Source organism: Spea bombifrons, chromosome 4 (genome assembly GCF_027358695.1).
Source record: "Spea bombifrons isolate aSpeBom1 chromosome 4, aSpeBom1.2.pri, whole genome shotgun sequence".
Taxonomy (NCBI): Eukaryota; Metazoa; Chordata; class Amphibia; order Anura; family Pelobatidae; genus Spea; species Spea bombifrons.
This window is the reverse complement of record NC_071090.1, coordinates 113040267-113057863: the sequence shown is the minus strand read 5'-3', so window position 1 is coordinate 113057863 and position 17597 is coordinate 113040267. Positions and strand designations below refer to the sequence as shown.

The window sequence follows — 17597 nt, the reverse complement described above, 5'->3', positions numbered from 1 at the left end:
GTAGCGTGGGGCGTGTGCACTTCATCATGGGAGGGGCTTACATGTAAATGTCAGGATGCCAACCCATATCCCACCAAGAACCAGCTCACAAACAGTTAACAAAGACCCTTTATTAAGGGAACCATAAAACGGATAAGGATTCAAACTGGCCAATGGATAGCAAGAACTCTCGCAGGACCACCACCAACCAGGCAAACCGACCAATAAGCAGCCACCGTGTACTTTCTCCCGTCACCAGCAACGGGAAAAAGGTTCACTTTAAGGAGAGCACCTGCACTCCCATTACTCCCATCCAGTTACTGGCAGCAGAGGGCGCCCCATCTCCCCGCCTTGTGTTTGGTTGAGCTGTGGATCCCCCCCCCCGGCAGTCGCTTCCTGGCTCCATCGCTAGAGATCAGAGCTAGAGAACATCGAGTCTGTAATCATCTGTAGAAGAGACCTCTGAGGTGTAGCGCAATAATCGCTTTCTGGGTTGGGAGCAAGACTAGAACTCCTACAGCCAGAAGGCAACAGGAGTGGGGAGGAAAAAGCTCATTTTATTGACAATCCATAAGGAATATTGTATTAGAATGCCGGGGATCTGGTCGCTCTCCCCGTTCCCCCAGAATCCAGGAGGCAGAGGTCGGTCGCCGGGCTCCCCATATCTTCCACGTACGGATTGCTGCCGGGGCAGAAGGACAGAGGAAGCCCCCTTCCAAGTCACCGATACACCATGTAACCAGAGGCCAGGAAATCAGCCCCTAAAACCCTCCCCACAACATGTCAAGGTGCAGAAACCCCAGCCCTCCCCAACAGCCCGGAAAGGGCCAGCATTACGAATCACGCATCCAGCCCGGACCCCCGGGCCCCCGTCACACATCAAGGTCGTCGTCCGGATCCTCGTCGTCCACATCATCCTCTGGATCCGGATCATAGAAGATCTTTGCAGAGCTCGTGGAGGAGCGGAGGAGGGACGACTTCCTGGGGGGGGGGGGGGGAGAGATGAAGAGATTTATATTAATGAATTCCATGAATGGGGGGGGCAGCCTGGCAGGGGCCACCCAGCAGCCAGAAGGCATTTCTTATATAATAATAATAAGAATGAAGTTCTCACTTGCTGGCGCTGAATACATATGGCAGGGCGGCCGATGCCTTCTCCTCCCGCTCTGCATCAGACAGTCGGAGGTTAAACGTCAGCTTCTCGGTCGGATCCACCTGGAGGGAGAGGAAGAAGAATGTCACCTGTCCCCCCCTCCTGTATCACACTGTCCCCGCCATGCTTTCCGTATCCCCCCCCCCCTGTATCACACTGTCCCGCCATACTACCCGTATCCCCCCATGCTTCCCGTATCCCCCCTCCTGTATCACACTGTCCCGCCATGCTTCCCGTATCCCCCCCTCCTGTATCACACTGTCCCGCCATACTACCCGTATCCCCCCTCCTGTATCACACAGTCCCGCCATACTACCCGTATCCACCCTCCTGTATCACACTGTCCTGCTATACTACCCGTATCCCCCCTCCTGTATCACACTGTCCCACCATACTACCCGTATCCCCCCTCCTGTATCACACTGTCCCACCATACTACCCGTATCCCCCCCTCCTGTATCACACTGTCCCGCCATACTACCCGTATCCCCCCCTCCTGTATCACACTGTCCCGCCATACTACCCGTATCCCCCCCTCCTGTATCACACTGTCCCGCCATACTACCCGTATCCCCCCTCCTGTATCACACTGTCCCGCCATACTACCCGTATCCCCCCCTCCTGTATCACACTGTCCCGCTATACTACCCGTATCCCCCCCTCCTGTATCACACTGTCCTGCTATACTACCCGTATCCCCCCCTCCTGTATCACACTGTCCCGCTATACTACCCGTATCCCCCCCTCCTGTATCACACTGTCCCACCATACTACCCGTATCCCCCCCTCCTGTATCACACTGTCCCGCCATACTACCCGTATCCCCCCCTCCTGTATCACACTGTCCCACCATACTTCCTGTATCCCCCCTCTCCTGTATCACACTGTCCCGAAATATTTCCCATATCCCCCCCTTCTGTATCACACTGTCCCACCATACTACCCGTATCCCCCCCTCCTGTATCACACTGTCCCGAAATACTACCCGTATCCCCCCTCCTGTATCACACTGTCCCACCATACTACCCGTATCCCCCCTCCTGTATCACACTGTCCCACCATACTACCCGTATCCTCCCCCTCCTGTATCACACTGTCCCGCCATACTACCCGTATCCCCCCCCTCCTGTATCACACTGTCCCACCATACTACCCGTATCCCCCCCCTCCTGTATCACACTGTCCCACCATACTTCCTGTATCCCCCCCCTCCTGTATCACACTGTCCCGCTATACTACCCGTATCCCCCCCTCCTGTATCACACTGTCCCACCATACTTCCTGTATCCCCCCCCTCCTGTATCACACTGTCCCGCTATACTACCCGTATCCCCCCCTCCTGTATCACACTGTCCCACCATACTTCCTGTATCCCCCCCCTCCTGTATCACACTGTCCCGCTATACTACCCGTATCCCCCCTCCTGTATCACACTGTCCCACCATACTACCCGTATCCCCCCCTCCTGTATCACACTGTCCCACCATACTACCCGTATCCCCCCTCCTGTATCACACTGTCCCGAAATTATTACCATATCCCCCCTCCTGTATCACACTGTCCCGCCATACTACCCGTATCCCCCCTCCTGTATCACACTGTCCCGCCATACTACCCATATCCCCCCCCTCCTGTATCACACTGTCCCGCCATACTACCCGTATCCCCCCTCCTGTATCACACTGTCCCGCCATACTACCCGTATCCCCCCTCCTGTATCACACTGTCCCACCATACTACCCGTATCCCCCCTCCTGTATCACACTGTCCCACCATACTACCCGTATCCCCCCTCCTGTATCACACTGTCCCACCATACTACCCGTATCCCCCCCTCCTGTATCACACTGTCCCGCCATACTACCCGTATCCCCCCCCTCCTGTATCACACTGTCCCGCCATACTACCCGTATCCCCCCTCCTGTATCACACTGTCCCACCATACTACCCGTATCCCCCCCCTCCTGTATCACACTGTCCCGAAATACTACCCGTATCCCCCCTCCTGTATCACACTGTCCCACCATACTACCCGTATCCCCCTCTCCTGTATCACACTGTCCCGCCATGCTTCCCGTATCCCCCCCCTCCTGTATCACACTGTCCCACCATACTACCCGTATCCCCCCCTCCTGTATCACACTGTCCCGAAATACTACCCGTATCCCCCCTCCTGTATCACACTGTCCCACCATACTACCCGTATCCCCCCCTCCTGTATCACACTGTCCCCGCCATACTACCCGTATCCCCCCGCTCCTGTATCACACTGTCCCGAAATACTACCCGTATCCCCCCCTCCTGTATCACACTGTCCCCGCCATACTACCCGTATCCCCCCCTCCCTCCTGTATCACACTGTCCCACCATACTACCCGTATCCCCCCCCTCCTGTATCACACTGCCCCCCTATCACACTGTACCCTCCTGCATTGTTTCCCGTGCCACTTCCCGTGTCCCCCCCGCAGTGTTTCCCGTGCCACTTCCCGTGTCCCCCCGCAGTGTTTCCCATGCCACTTCCCGTGTCCCCCCCGCAGTGTTTCCCGTGCCACTTCCCGTGTCCCCCCCCGCAGTTTCCCGTGCCACTTCCCGTGTCCCCCCGCAGTGTTTCCCATGCCACTTCCCGTGTCCCCCCCCGCAGTTTCCCGTGCCACTTCCCGTGTCCCCCCCGCAGTGTTTCTCCAGCCACTGATAGTTGCCCCTCTCCCAATAACTGCCCCCTGTGCCCCGGAGACCCCTCAGACGCACCTCTTTTCGTCTGCTTTGCTCACTTTCTTGCTGGGTAAGTATTTCCAAAGTGAACGCGTCACGTATCCTGAGCTCCTCCTCCTGCGTAAAAAAACGCCACTCGTTTCCATGAGACAGCCAATCAGAGCGCCCCCTAAGGGTAATCTGCCGGGACTACATTGTGTTCAGGAGAAGGGTGCAGCCATCTGACCTCTCCTCTAATGGGGTATTTACAGGGGCAAAAATAGATGCCCAGAGAGGGAGGAAGAGAACCAAAATTCATGTTTTCAGAATATTTTTAGCAGCTCTGGGGTCAGAGGTCACTCACCGCGATGACAATCTTCCCGCTCCTCCTCCGGTGTGTGACGGTGACGCGGTGTCTCTCCCCCCTCTCCGTCACGTGGACGGCCGTGTCTGCGAGGAGCCTCACTGCGTCCGACACGCCCGCGGGATGCAGATCGGCATGCATGAACGCCAGCACACGTATGTCACGGGACCCTGGGGAAGGAACATGTAACAGGAACCAGCACACGCCAAAGCATGCGCAGGACACGCAGGGGAAAACCTTTAGCACTACGCCAGACAGATTCTGCTGCAAACGACTGAATTTACCAATGCCACCGGTTAGTGGATTCCGCTCTTCACTACCCTCTGCTGACACGGAAACCCCCAATCCTGCCCCAGACAGTGTTAGGGGTACTACCCGTCTCCATACTCTGCAAACGTCCAGCCAGCACGGCGACGCACCACGGCCAACAGGCGGCAAAGGACCGGGGCGGAGGGCGGCAAAGGACCGGCGCCCCCCCCTCCATTGAGGCGGTGGCTCTTACCCGCCTCATCACGGCTCCGGGACAGGGTGCGCAGGGTGCGGCAGACAGAGGTGAGAGGGCAGTGAGACAGGAGCCAGCTCAACGAGTCCAGCACGACGGTGACGGCGCATGCAGAGCCCCCCACGCGTTCCACTATCCGGCCCGCCGTGAAATCCTCTTTGGTGAGCGACCGGGGGTTTCCTCCCCACCTCAGGGGGTCCGAGAAGCCATCGTGAAAGACAAGTCTAGGAGGAAAGAGGGCAATAAGCAGTGCCATCCCCCATCATCCTGCGCAGACTGCCCCATAACGCCCTCCACGCCACAGCGAATCAGTGATGTCAGAAGCACATGAAGCCCACCTCCTCTCCCGAGTCCTGCGCCGGTTATAAGATAAATAATCCAAAGTAAAATGAACACCCAACAGGGAACAGGGGCATGCTGGGAAAATCTCAAGAAAAAAAAAAGTGCTTCTTGTATGATGAATATTATTTAAAAAGTTGTTTTTCACACTCATCGGTTCAAACTGTTTTGGTTTTTGCCCCATAATATAAAGTTTTCGGCCCCTGACTCCTTATACTGCCTGTAGGAATAGGGAATGGCTCAGTCTTAGTCACCCAGTTGGACTCTCTGACTGATGAAAGTCTATGGAAGAACGGACTTCATTAGCACTGCCATAAAGCATCAGCTCAGTGTGGGGTTTGAGCCGGGAAAGTCACCCAAAATATCACATGACTGACAGCGATGGCGGCTCCAGATCTGCAGATAAAGGGGGGTTTAGATGACGCTCGGTGAAGACGCCAGCGGAGGGAAGGGGGTCTCACTATATTCAGTCATCCCGTATATACTCGCAGCCCCCCGCTACAGGCCCTGAGCGCCTCACCTGGACGCCGGCTCCTCCGGGAAACCCGCCACAAAATCTTCCCGGGAAACTTCAAATCCGAAGACGTGGACCCGCTCCGACCTGGAAAACAAAACCCGGAACAATCCGGAAACGTGGAGCCCCCGGGAACGGCCCTACCCGTCAGCCGAGACACACACCGCACCTGTGCCCCCGGCGAGAGCGCCCCTCCCCCAAAACTCACCCACGAGTGCGGAGCGAACGTCCCGGGATACCCTCACTTTACCGACAGGCCGGGGCGTCTCACACTTACCTCTGCAAAGCAGCGAGGACGAAGCTGTAGAGTAACTCTCTGCCGCTGTGAGCCGCGGAGTCTGCCGAGGGGAAACAACACAATTAGAGCCCCTCCGGGGCAAACTGCCCCCAATCACCATGGAAACAGCATGAAGAGCGAACAGAAAGCTCCTCGGGTCAGTGGGGCAACTTGTGTCCCATTACACCCAATGCCAAGTCATCCCCTACACCCACCCCCAGAGAACCCAACCACCGCCTACACCCACCCTCCTGGGGAACCCAGCACCCAGTCACCCCCTACACCCACCCTCCATGGGAACCCAGCACCCAGTCACCCCCTACACCCACCCTCCATGGGAACACAGCACCCAGTCACCCCCTACACCCAACCCCAGAAAACCCAACCACCGCCTACACCCATCCCCAGGGAACCCAGCGCCCAGCCACCCCCTACACCCACCCTCCAAGGGAACCCAGCACCCAGCCACCCCCTACACCCACCCCCAGGGAACCCAGTCACCCCCTACACCCACCCTCCAAGGGAACCCAGTGCCCAGTCACCCCCTACACCCACCCCCAGGGAACCCAGCACCCAGTCACCCCCTACACCCACCCTCCCGGGGAACCCAGCACCCAGGGAACTCAGCACCCAATCACCCCCTACACCCACCCTCCCGGGGAACCCAGTGCCCAGCCACCCCCTACACCCACCCCCAGGGAACCCAGCGCCCAGCCACCCCCTACACCCACCCCCAGGGAACCCAGCGCCCAGTCACCCCCTACACCCACCCTCCCCAGGAACCCAGCACCCAGTCACCCCCTACACCCACCCTCCCTGGGAACCCAGCGCCCAGTCACCCCCCACACCCACTCTCCCGGGGAACCCAGCGGCCATTCACCCCCTACGCCAAAAACATCTCCCCTCTGGGAACCCAGCGACTGATCATACTCCCAGGAACCCGGACCCCAATAACCCAGTCACCCCAACCCGCTGGGTGCCAGATGACACACTACACCCCCAGAGACACCAGAACTCGTTCGGTACCGGTGATTAGCAGAACCCCGCTGAACCCGGACGATCTCAGATCATGCAGCATGCTGACAGCAACAACCAGCGCGAGGATTATACATCATCAATAGGCGCCTCGTGAGAGTGTCAATATGGCGCCGCACGAGCCTCCCAATGATACACAGGTGTACAAACATGGCGCCGACAGAAACACGCCCCCTGCGGCCAGTGTTTCCGTTTCGGGCGCCATGTTTGCGTAACTTGCAGAGCATTGTGGGGGCTTCCCGCGCCTCTGCCGACGGACTGTATTCAAACCCATCCAGGTTCCAGGGTGCTACGTTTATAGACCCAGCTAATTCTCTGTTAAAGCCCCACCTGGGGCAGAAATTCCGGGGTTCCCTCACACTTTGCCCTGAGCCCAATTTTGGCGCGCACTGCCTGAGGACCTGATCACGGGGCAGAATCGGGGGGCCGCTCTGCTTTTTAACCCCCATAGCGGGGACTAAACACGTGACGGCGTTCGAGCAACCCCAGAATATTTGCCCCGACAGGGCCTTTTACCCCCGTCAGCACCGGGAGTTTTGTACCCGCCGAGGCCGGTTCCTCGGGTTTAGCGCACATTTTCCTCTCATTTACTGAACCCGAAAATAATAATCTTTTCAGGGCAGGAATTCCTTCAGATCGCATCATTTTTATCAAATTGTCTAGTTTACGGTGAAAACTTGAAGGGGGGGGGGCGCTTTTTCTAACTTTTATTTTTTTCCCCCGTTGCTGCGGAATACATTTTCTGCCCCGCCAATTTCTTTATTATGCTTTTTGTGTTTATGTGTTTTGCAGGTTACGGGGCAGGAAGTACAAGCAGCATTTTGCCTTTTTGTTTTTATTTATTCCAAATCCGGTCAATCTGCCCCCCCAACCCCCCCGTGTGCTTTTCGGGGCAGTTTATGTTACCTCATCAAACCATATACGTGTCTGACAACCGGACGCTCCTTTCCCCGCCTTTGTCAGACTAGTGATTAGTGAGCCGGGCTCCATTGACCAGCACGGTTGGCTGCAGTACCTGTATTCTACCTGCAGAGGGCGCGCGGATTTCTCAGGAAAGTTCTGGAGAAACACGCTGAGGAGTTTTTTTTCCGTGTTCGCCGCCATCTTGTGAGAGGCAGAATCTCGCTACGGCGCTTGCGGTCGCTCCCGGGGCAGCGCCGGCGGGTTCGCTGTCGAGCTTTTCAGTCATGATGTGCAATGAAGGCGTTATCGATCAAGCTTTAACCCCACCTGTGCTGGACCCATCAGCAGATGTGGTTATAACAGTTAAAGGGTTAACCACATCAGTGCCAGATGCTCCACAGAGGGGCAAATCTGTGGCTCTTCATCAACTTCTGCACCAGCCACATTAACCCTTAGCAACCCCGGTACAGGGCATTAAATCCTGTATATTCCATATAAGGACAGACAAAACAGCATATTTTCCAAAAAACAAAATTTATTTACAAAATTCCCATCTTCAAATCCCAGCTTAATAAAAAAATCAGCAAACGGCAGCCATTTATACAGCAGCGGCCGTCACCGGGGGCTCGGGGGCCACGGTCTGTGGGTTAAGGGTTTGAGCTAAAAATAGACAAGTCCCACGCAAAATAAACGTGTATATATATATATATATATATATATATATATATAGATCCAAGAGGAGCGTGGGGTAATCTGCCACAACGAGCCGGGCAAGTCCTCGGCGGAGCTGGGGGGCCAAGCAGAACCGCCCCCCCACACATACACACTTCCCACCAGTCCCTCTGCCCAGAAGCATACGAGTCCACCCATGGTCACAGTTGCCTCCTTCCGAAGTGGGTCCGAGGGGGCCGCTTCAGGTCACGGGGATCAGACGTATTCCTTGCCGGTAGACGGTGCCTTGGACCGGGCCCCACCTTTTGGGTAACCTTTGGCTCCGTAGCTGCCCCTTCGAGGGCATGAACAAGCCAGGAGAGCGCCGCCAAGTATGACCAGGAAGGAGCCTGCCCAGCCCAGGAAGACGCCGGCTCCAAACTCATACCTAGAAGCAAAGGACAAGGGTCAGGGGCAAGTAACGGGGCAAAACATTCAATCTGCCACACGTGGTAAGAAGGGAGTCTACAACCCTTGGAGACCCAAACGGAGGGAGGGTCATCACCGTGTCATACTCTTAAATGCCCCGTGGCACCAACGACATCCTCAAGCTTATCATGGGACACTTTCCCGACCCCACCGGCACTCAGCTTCCAACTGCCCCCCATATCTCCTGATGCTCCGTTTAGGAAGCAGGTAATGCACGCCGAGGGGTCAGAGGACCCGGCCATCCCAGGAGAAGCCCCCCAGATGCGGCTGTCACTCACTTTGTGTTGATGGGCGTCAGGGGGTTGTAGAAATCCCGGATGATCTGATTCCCGTACCAGGAGCAGGCGATGAGGGCAGCCAAACCTGGGGAGAGAGAAAGCGGTCAGCAACATGGCAGAGCCTGACGACAGGGCAGCACAGGGGCAAATCGGCACATGGGGAGGAAGCGGTAACCATTACGGCACCGGGCTAGCTGCCAGAACCAGGGGCAACGAGGCGACCCAGTACGGGACAGAACCCCAAAGGATCCTAATGTTCACAGCAGCAGGCAGAACCCATTTGATGAGATTGTGGTCTGGCTCAACACTTTTATGCAGGACTAGTGAGCAGAGCTCCACTGGAGGCGTCCACCGAGTAAATCCTCTCTCTTATAAACCAGCTGGTGTGGTCCCAAAGCAGGTGTGGCCCGGCGAGGGGGTAACTCACCCGCAAGCAGGAACACGAAGCCTCCGGTCATGGCGATCCGCGCCTTCTTCGTCTTGTCATCCCCGCCACACTTGGTACATTTCATGCCCATGGTGGAAATCGCTATCCCGAAAATCCCCACCACAATGGAGACCACCATGAGGGCGCGAGTGGCCTGCAGAGCCGCTGAAAGAGAGAGAAAATGGGGATTAGACCCTTCCTGATACCCCACCCAGAACACAGGGCTCCGAGCCCCGGATTTACCTGCACATGGGGAAGGCGGCTCCATGTATCTAATACCTTCAAAACATGCAGCCGTGTGGCAGAACGGCTCCTGGAAACTCCACCCTTCCCGTAACAAGGGGCAAGTGGGCAACAAGGAGACACTCACTGGGTGATGTGGGGGACCCCTGTATCCCCATCACACATAAGTGAACCTAGAGAAGAGGGGCATCAGGGATGGTACGCAGTAAAGCCCCGCGACCTTCCACGCAGGGCTAGCACCAGGCAGCCGTGGCCCCGCACACAGCGACCCAGCCGTGACTCCCTTTCATCCGACCCGCAAAGAACACAAGCGTGGACGGCCCCTGTGGGCACAGGCACCAAGGAGCAGAGGCCACCGCCATAAAGTACAGGAGAGATCCGTCGCTTACACCCCCAATACTGACCCCCCCTTACTAGCCCGACCCTCTGCATCTGGTGCCCACTTCAGAGACGCCCCATTTCCCACGTCTGACTACCCGAGCCAGTCACAATAACCTCGGCGGCGGGGCATCCTGACCCTGCGCTTTCTGCTCTGTTGGACATCTGTGGGGTTAGAGATCTTACGGCCTACGCAATAACCTTAAAGTTATTGCCCGGGATAAAAGCCACGACAGGCGTGTCCCCCTGGGAATCGGATGCGCTTCTGCATGGCATGCAGCACCCAGAGTGCAAGCTCACGGGACAAGGCTATACCCCCACAGCCGGGGGCCTGTTCACAGTATAGACCCTCCGGGGCAGTTTTTGGGAGACGTTTGCTCCAGGTTCATCTATACACCGGTGGCTTTGAATGGACCAATAGGAAGCCTGGAGCATTCAGGGGGAGGGCGAGGCTGAGCAACAAACATTCCCAGAGAGAGCCTTCCGTGTCATGAAACTCAGGCGTGGCAGGAAGAGGGGGGGAAAGGTGAGATAGTGGGAGGGGAGAGGACATAATGGAGGGCAGGATAATAGGAGGGGGGGAGTGCTTCCAGAACATGAGAGAAAGAAAGGGGGGGGGGCAGTATCACTGAAACCGGTGCCGGGAGTCACACAAAGGGTAAACAGGCCTGGGGCAGAAAAAAGCCCCACGTGGAGGAAGTGACCTGCCCCATCCCAACCGTCATTCCACAGCCCCTGCAACGCCCCAATAGATTGTAAGCTCCCATGGCAAGACACCTCCACCTTCTGACTTAGCGTGTGTTTGGTCTGTAGTATCGACAGTGCTACTGTATATGCAGGCTACATAACCACATGTAATAAACATGTAATATGGCATGCCATATACCATACATCGCACACTATTACATGTATCATACTCCAAACACACTGTACTACATATTACATAATACAGCGCGTATCTAACACCTACTGACTATATCATACACACCATACATCACACACTATTATATGTATCATATACTCCATACACACTGTACTACATATTACATAATACAACGCGCATCCAACACCTACTGACTATTTCATACACGCCATACATCGCACACTATTATATGTATCATACTCCATACATACAGTGATAAAACATATTACATATTACAGCGAGTATCTTTCACCTACTGACTACATCACACACGCCATACATCGCACACTATTATATGTATCATATACTCCATACACACTGTACTACATATTACATAATACAGCGCATATCTAACACCTACTGACTATATCATACACACTATTATATGTATCATACTCCATACATACAGTGATAAAACATATTACATCATACAGCGCGTATCTATCACCTACTGACTATATCATACATGCCATAAATCACACCACTATTACATGCATCATAGAGCGGGTATCTATCACCTACTGACTATATCACACACACCATACATCACACACTATTATATGTATCATATACTCCATACACACTGTACTACATATTACATAATACAGCACGTATCTAACACCTACTGACTATATCACACACGCCATACATCGCACACTATTATATGCATCATATACTCCATACACACTGTACTACATATTACATCATACAGCGCGTATCTATCACCTACTGACTATATCACACACTATTATATGCATCATATTCTCCATACACACTGTACTATATATTACATATCTATCACCTACTGACTATAATCACACACACCATACATCACACACTATTATATGTATCATATACTCCATACACTGTACTACATATTACATCATACAGCGCGTATCTATCACCTACTGACTATATCATACATCACACACTATTATATGTATCATACTCCATCCATACAGTGATAAAACATATTACATATTACAGCGAGTATCTATCACCTACTGACTAGATCATACATCGCACACCATTATATGTATCATACTCCATACATACAGTGATAAAACATATTACATCATACAGCGCGTATCTTTCACCTACTGACTACACCACACATCGCACCACTATTATATGTATCATATACTCCATACACACTGTGCTACATATTACATAATACAGCGCGTATCTATCACCTACTGACTATATCATACATGCCATACATCACACACTATTATATGTATCATATACTCCAAACACACTGTACTACATATTACATCATACAGCGCGTATCTATCACCTACTGACTATATCACACACGCCATACATCACACACTATTATATGTATCATATACTCCAAACACACTGTACTACATATTACATCATACAGCGCGTATCTATCACCAACTGACTATATCACACACGCCATACATCACACACTATTATATGTATCATATACTCCAAACACACTGTACTACATATTACATAATACAGCGCATATCTATCACCTACTGACTATATCACACACGCCATACATCACACACTATTATATGTATCATACTCCATACACACTGTACTACATATTACATAATACAGCGCGTATCTATCACCAACTGACTATATCATACATGCCATACATCGCACCACTATTATATGTATCATATACTCCAAACACACTGTACTACATATTACATAATACAGCACGTATCTATCACCTACTGACTATATCATACATGCCATACATCGCACCACTATTATATGTATCATATACTCCAAACACACTGTACTACATATTACATCATACAGCGCGTATCTATCACCTACTGACTATATCACACACTCATATCTATCATTCCATAGACTATGATCAGTAATTTATTACATCATGCACTTATGCTACATCTCATATCACGCAGCAGGCATATACCACCTACTGTCATACATTATACATCATCCACTCCTGCCTATATAATCCATGGGCTCCACCCCGGCCAGTATTTATATATACTTCTACTCACCCACCCTAACTATATAATATACACACACACCTATATAACTACACACCCCACTGTATAATCCATAGGCTCTATCACAGGGTGTATATACACACCGGCCCCTGGCTATATAATCCATAGGCTCTATCACAGGGTGTATATACACACCGGCTCCTGGCTATATAATCCATAGGCTCTATCACAGGGTGTATATACACACCGGGTCCTGGCTATATAATCCATAGGCTCTATCACAGGGTGTATACACACCGGGTCCTGGCTATATAATCCATAGGCTCTATCACAGGGTGTATATACACACCGGGTCCTGGCTATATAATCCATAGGCTCTATCACAGGGTGTATATACACACCGGGTCCTGGCTATATAATCCATAGGCTCTATCACAGGGTGTATATACACACCGGCTCCTGGCTATATAATCCATAGGCTCTATCACAGGGTGTATATACACCGGCTCCTGGCTATATAATCCATATACCTATATATTTAGGCGCCCGTCCCGGGGTACGCCCTGCTACTTGGCGCTCACACGACCCGCGATAACCTCTTATCTGCCACACAAGTAATCTTATCAACCCCAGATAAGAGCTAACGGGAGCTGGGAATACAGGCGCTTACATGCCCCACTGTTACCCCAAGGTGATTTCTAAGTACCCCTGCGACTTTTTGCCCCCCAAAAAACTACTATAAAGGGGTAAAACTGAATAGTATGCGGCCGCTCCCAGGAGGCAGCCGGGTGGGGGAGGGAAGCGGAGGAGTCCATTAGAAACCAGTTTAACTGGTTCGCAGTAAGTGTCTTTGAAGGCGCACACAGGTGGGGAGGGGAGGTTTATGCAGGACAGAGGAGGGGGGTGGGGAAGGGGCCACGTTCAGGTATGAGGGGGGCATTAAGACACAGATGTTCCTAAATACCCCTGCCGGGGATTCACACAGCATGGGGACAGGGTAAAAATCACCCCATGGGCAGAGCGCCAGCTCACCTGCGGCTGAATCAGGTGTCTGGGAGGGGAAGGCAGCAGCCACCCTCCCCAGGGGCAAGTGCATAGGGGTAAAACCGCTCATGTCCTTGAAATATCTGCGGTTGGATACACAGTTAACCCCTTCCCACCCCAGGGTACTTACCGTCCAGCTGCAGCAGGGAGTCGTACACCTTGCACTGGATCTGCCCCGTGCTCTGGGTGGCGCAGGACATCCACAGCCCTTGGTAAATGGCCACAGCCGTGATAATCTGGTCGCCAGCGTAGGAGGACATTCGCCACTGGGGCATGATGGTGGCAGCAATGAGGCCGATCCAGCCCAGGAGGGCCATGACAAAGCCCAGCAACTGCAGCCCAGAGTTAGCCATGGCTGAGAAAGGAGACCCCCAAAGGTCAGGCAGAGGCTGAGAGAGGAGACCCCCAAAGGTCAGGGAGAGGCTGAGAGAGGAGACCCCCAAAAGGTCAGGGAGAGGCTGAGAGAGGAGACCCCCAAAAGGTCAGGCAGAGGCTGAGAGAGGAGACCCCCAAAAGGTCAGGCAGAGGCTGAGAGAGGAGACCCCCAAAGGTCAGGGAGAGGCTGAGAGAGGAGACCCCCAAAGGTCAGGCAGAGGCTGAGAGAGGAGACCCCCAAAGGTCAGGCAGAGGCTGAGAGAGGAGACCCCCAAAGGTCAATGGAGCAGGGGCTGCAGGTGAGACTGTTCCCCTCCAAGCACCAGAGCAGGCTGTGGCTGTTGATCCGATTATCTGATGATACCTGGGACAGGTGGGGCACCTGAGGCTCCTATATCAGAGTGGCCCCGCCCCCTGTCGGCCCCGCCCACCGGTACCGTGACATCACCTGGACAGCTGGTAACAGAGAGTGAAAGAGACACAGAAGATGAATCAACAGAAACTAGTGACGTCACCCCCCCATATCGTGCAGAGTTACCCAATAGGGTGAGATCCCAGCAACCTCCAGCCTGTCAACTCCATTACTGCCCATACTGACTGCCCCAGGGGCAAATAAATATCACTCTGTGTATATACCCTTACTGCCCATACTGACTGCCCCAGGGGCAAATAAATATCACTCTGTGTATATACCCTTACTGCCCATACTGACTGCCCCAGGGGCAAATAAATATCACTCTGTGTATATACCATTACTGCCCATACTGACTGCCCCAGGGGCAAATAAATATCACTCTGTGTATATACCCTTACTGCCCATACTGACTGCCCCAGGGGCAAATATATATCACTCTGTGTATATACCATTACTGTCCATACTGACTGCCCCAGGGGCAAATAAATATCACTCTGTGTATATACCATTACTGCCCATACTGACTGCCCCAGGGGCAAATAAATATCACTCTGTGTATATACCCTTACTGCCCATACTGACTGCCCCAGGGGCAAATAAATATCACTCTGTGTATATACCATTACTGCCCATACTGACTGCCCCAGGGGCAAATAAATATCACTCTGTGTATATACCCTTACTGCCCATACTGACTGCCCCAGGGGCAAATAAATATCACTCTGTGTATATACCATTACTCCCCATACTGACTGCCCCAGGGGCAAATATCACTCTGTGTATATACCATTACTGCCCATACTGACTGCCCCAGGGGCAAATAAATATCACTCTGTGTATATACCATTACTGCCCATACTGACTGCCCCAGGGGCAAATATCACTCTGTGTATATACCATTACTGCCCATACTGACTGCCCCAGGGGCAAATAAATATCACTCTGTGTATATACCATTACTGCCCATACTGACTGCCCCAGGGGCAAATATCACTCTGTGTATATACCATTACTGCCCATACTGACTGCCCCCGGGGTAAATAAATATCAGTCTGTGTATGCCATTACTGCCCATACTGACTGCCCCAGGGGCAAATAAATATCACTCTGTGTATATACCATTACTGCCCATACTGATTGCCCCAGGGGCAAATAAATATCAGTCTGTGTATATACCATTACTGCCCATACTGACTACCCCTGGGGCAAATATCTCTGTGTGTATGTTACTGCCCATACTGCCGGCCCCTGGGGTAAATAACTACCTCTGTGTATAATTTGGGGGTAGACTGGAGGCTCGATTCTCCGCACAGAAGTCTTTATCTCGTCTGATAAGGGAACTGATTGGAAATTGACGCATAAACATAAACCACGGGAGGCCGGAGCTTATAAACTGCCCCTGCTGTAGGGGTTATAGGGTGAGGCCTGGGGTATTATGCAGGGCCTGGGGTATTATGCAGGGCCCACTAACATTGGACCTCTCTGGCCGGCTGAGTTCATAGTTATCCTTTGAAGCAGGAAAATATGGTAGTTGGGGGGTAGTTAGGAGGGGTATAAGGGAGGAAAGAGGGACAGAGTATACCCCGGCCTGACCTAATACCCCGGCCTGACGTTATACCCCGGCCTGACCTAATACCCCGGCCTGACCTAATACCCCGGCCTGACGTTATTCCCCAGACTGACCTAATACCCTAGGCTGACCTAATACCCCAGCCTGAAGTTATACCCCGGCCTGACGTTATACCCCGGCCTGACGTTATACCCCGGCCTGACGTTATACCCCGGCACGACGTTATACCCTGGCCTGACGGTATACCCCGACCGAAGTTACATTTTTCCCGCATCATTTCAATCAGGACAAAGGTCGTTGTGTAAGAGCCATAAAAGGGCCGGTAACGACCCAAACCTGGGCAGAATCCACACAAACACACCCGGAAAAGAGCCCGGAGCCAAAACTAACAGAGGCTCGGCAGCGGCCGATCACCTGCGCTGTCATACATGGGGACACGGGGGGAGGGGGTATATGGGGTAATAGGAGAGGGTACGGAGGCAGCACAGGGGTAATAATCATATCAGGGGGGTTATATCGTGTAATAGGATGGGTTATGGGGAGGGTAATATGGGGTAACTGGAGGGGTTATAATCATAGGAGTGGTTATACAGGGTAATAGAGGAGTTATAGGGAGGGTTATATGGAGTAATAGGAGGTTATGGGGAGGGTTATATGGGGTAATAGGGGGGTATTGGGAGGGTTATATGGAGTAATAGGAGGGGTTATAGCGAGGGTTATATGGAGTAATAGGAGGTTATGGGATAGGAATACGTGGAGTAATAGGAGGGGTTATGGGGAGGGGTTATATGGAGTAATAGGAGGGGTTATGGGGAGGGTTATATGGGGTGATAGGAGGTTATGGGGAGGGTTATATGGGGTAATAGGAGGGGTTATATGGAGTAATAGGAGGGGTTATGGGGAGGGTTATATGGGGTAATAGGAGGGGTTATATGGAGTAATAGGAGGGGTTATGGGGAGGGTAATATGGGGTAACTGGAGGGGTTATAATCATAGGAGTGGTTATACAGGGTAATAGAGGAGTTATGGGGAGGGTTATATGGAGTAATAGGAGGTTATGGGGAGGGTTATATGGGGTAATAGG

General features: G+C 52.7%; 2 protein-coding genes across 2 annotated transcripts; both read right to left on the bottom strand.

Annotated features, from left to right (window-relative positions):
• Nucleotides 1-516: 516 nt before the first annotated feature.
• ELP5 (elongator acetyltransferase complex subunit 5) lies at nucleotides 517-6944 on the bottom strand. Its single transcript, XM_053464409.1, has 8 exons — nucleotides 6846-6944; nucleotides 5820-5880; nucleotides 5549-5629; nucleotides 4690-4913; nucleotides 4188-4357; nucleotides 3881-3961; nucleotides 1094-1194; nucleotides 517-960 (listed from the first exon to the last, which is right to left on the bottom strand). Exons 1-8 carry the CDS (start codon nucleotides 6895-6897, stop codon nucleotides 852-854), a joined length of 879 nt encoding a protein of 292 aa, XP_053320384.1. The 5' UTR covers nucleotides 6898-6944; the 3' UTR covers nucleotides 517-851.
• Nucleotides 6945-8473: 1529 nt separating this feature from the next.
• On the bottom strand, nucleotides 8474-14631 carry CLDN7 (claudin 7). The gene is made up of 4 exons (XM_053462591.1): nucleotides 14284-14631; nucleotides 9603-9767; nucleotides 9176-9260; nucleotides 8474-8856 (listed from the first exon to the last, which is right to left on the bottom strand). The coding sequence occupies exons 1-4, from the start codon at nucleotides 14504-14506 to the stop codon at nucleotides 8685-8687; spliced, it is 645 nt and encodes a 214-aa protein (XP_053318566.1). The 5' UTR covers nucleotides 14507-14631; the 3' UTR covers nucleotides 8474-8684.
• Nucleotides 14632-17597: the final 2966 nt, after the last annotated feature.

What these genes read in the sequence shown, in the direction of transcription:
- CLDN7 (XM_053462591.1), bottom strand. Translation starts at nt 14,506, where the DNA reads ATGGCTAACTCTGGGCTGCAGTTGCTGGGCTTTGTCATGGCCCTCCTG. An exon ending in CTCCCTGCTGCAGCTGGACG is followed by an intron (nt 9,768 to 14,283) that starts GTAAGTACCCTG and finishes TCTCTCTTTCAG; the next exon opens with CGGCTCTGCAGGCCACTCGC. An exon ending in CTTCGTGTTCCTGCTTGCGG is followed by an intron (nt 9,261 to 9,602) that starts GTGAGTTACCCC and finishes CTCTCTCCCCAG; the next exon opens with GTTTGGCTGCCCTCATCGCC.
- ELP5 (XM_053464409.1), bottom strand. Translation starts at nt 6,897, where the DNA reads ATGCTGCATGATCTGAGATCGTCCGGGTTCAGCGGGGTTCTGCTAATC. An exon ending in GTCCTCGCTGCTTTGCAGAG is followed by an intron (nt 5,630 to 5,819) that starts GTAAGTGTGAGA and finishes TTTGTTTTCCAG; the next exon opens with GTCGGAGCGGGTCCACGTCT. An exon ending in CCGGAGCCGTGATGAGGCGG is followed by an intron (nt 4,358 to 4,689) that starts GTAAGAGCCACC and finishes TTCCTTCCCCAG; the next exon opens with GGTCCCGTGACATACGTGTG.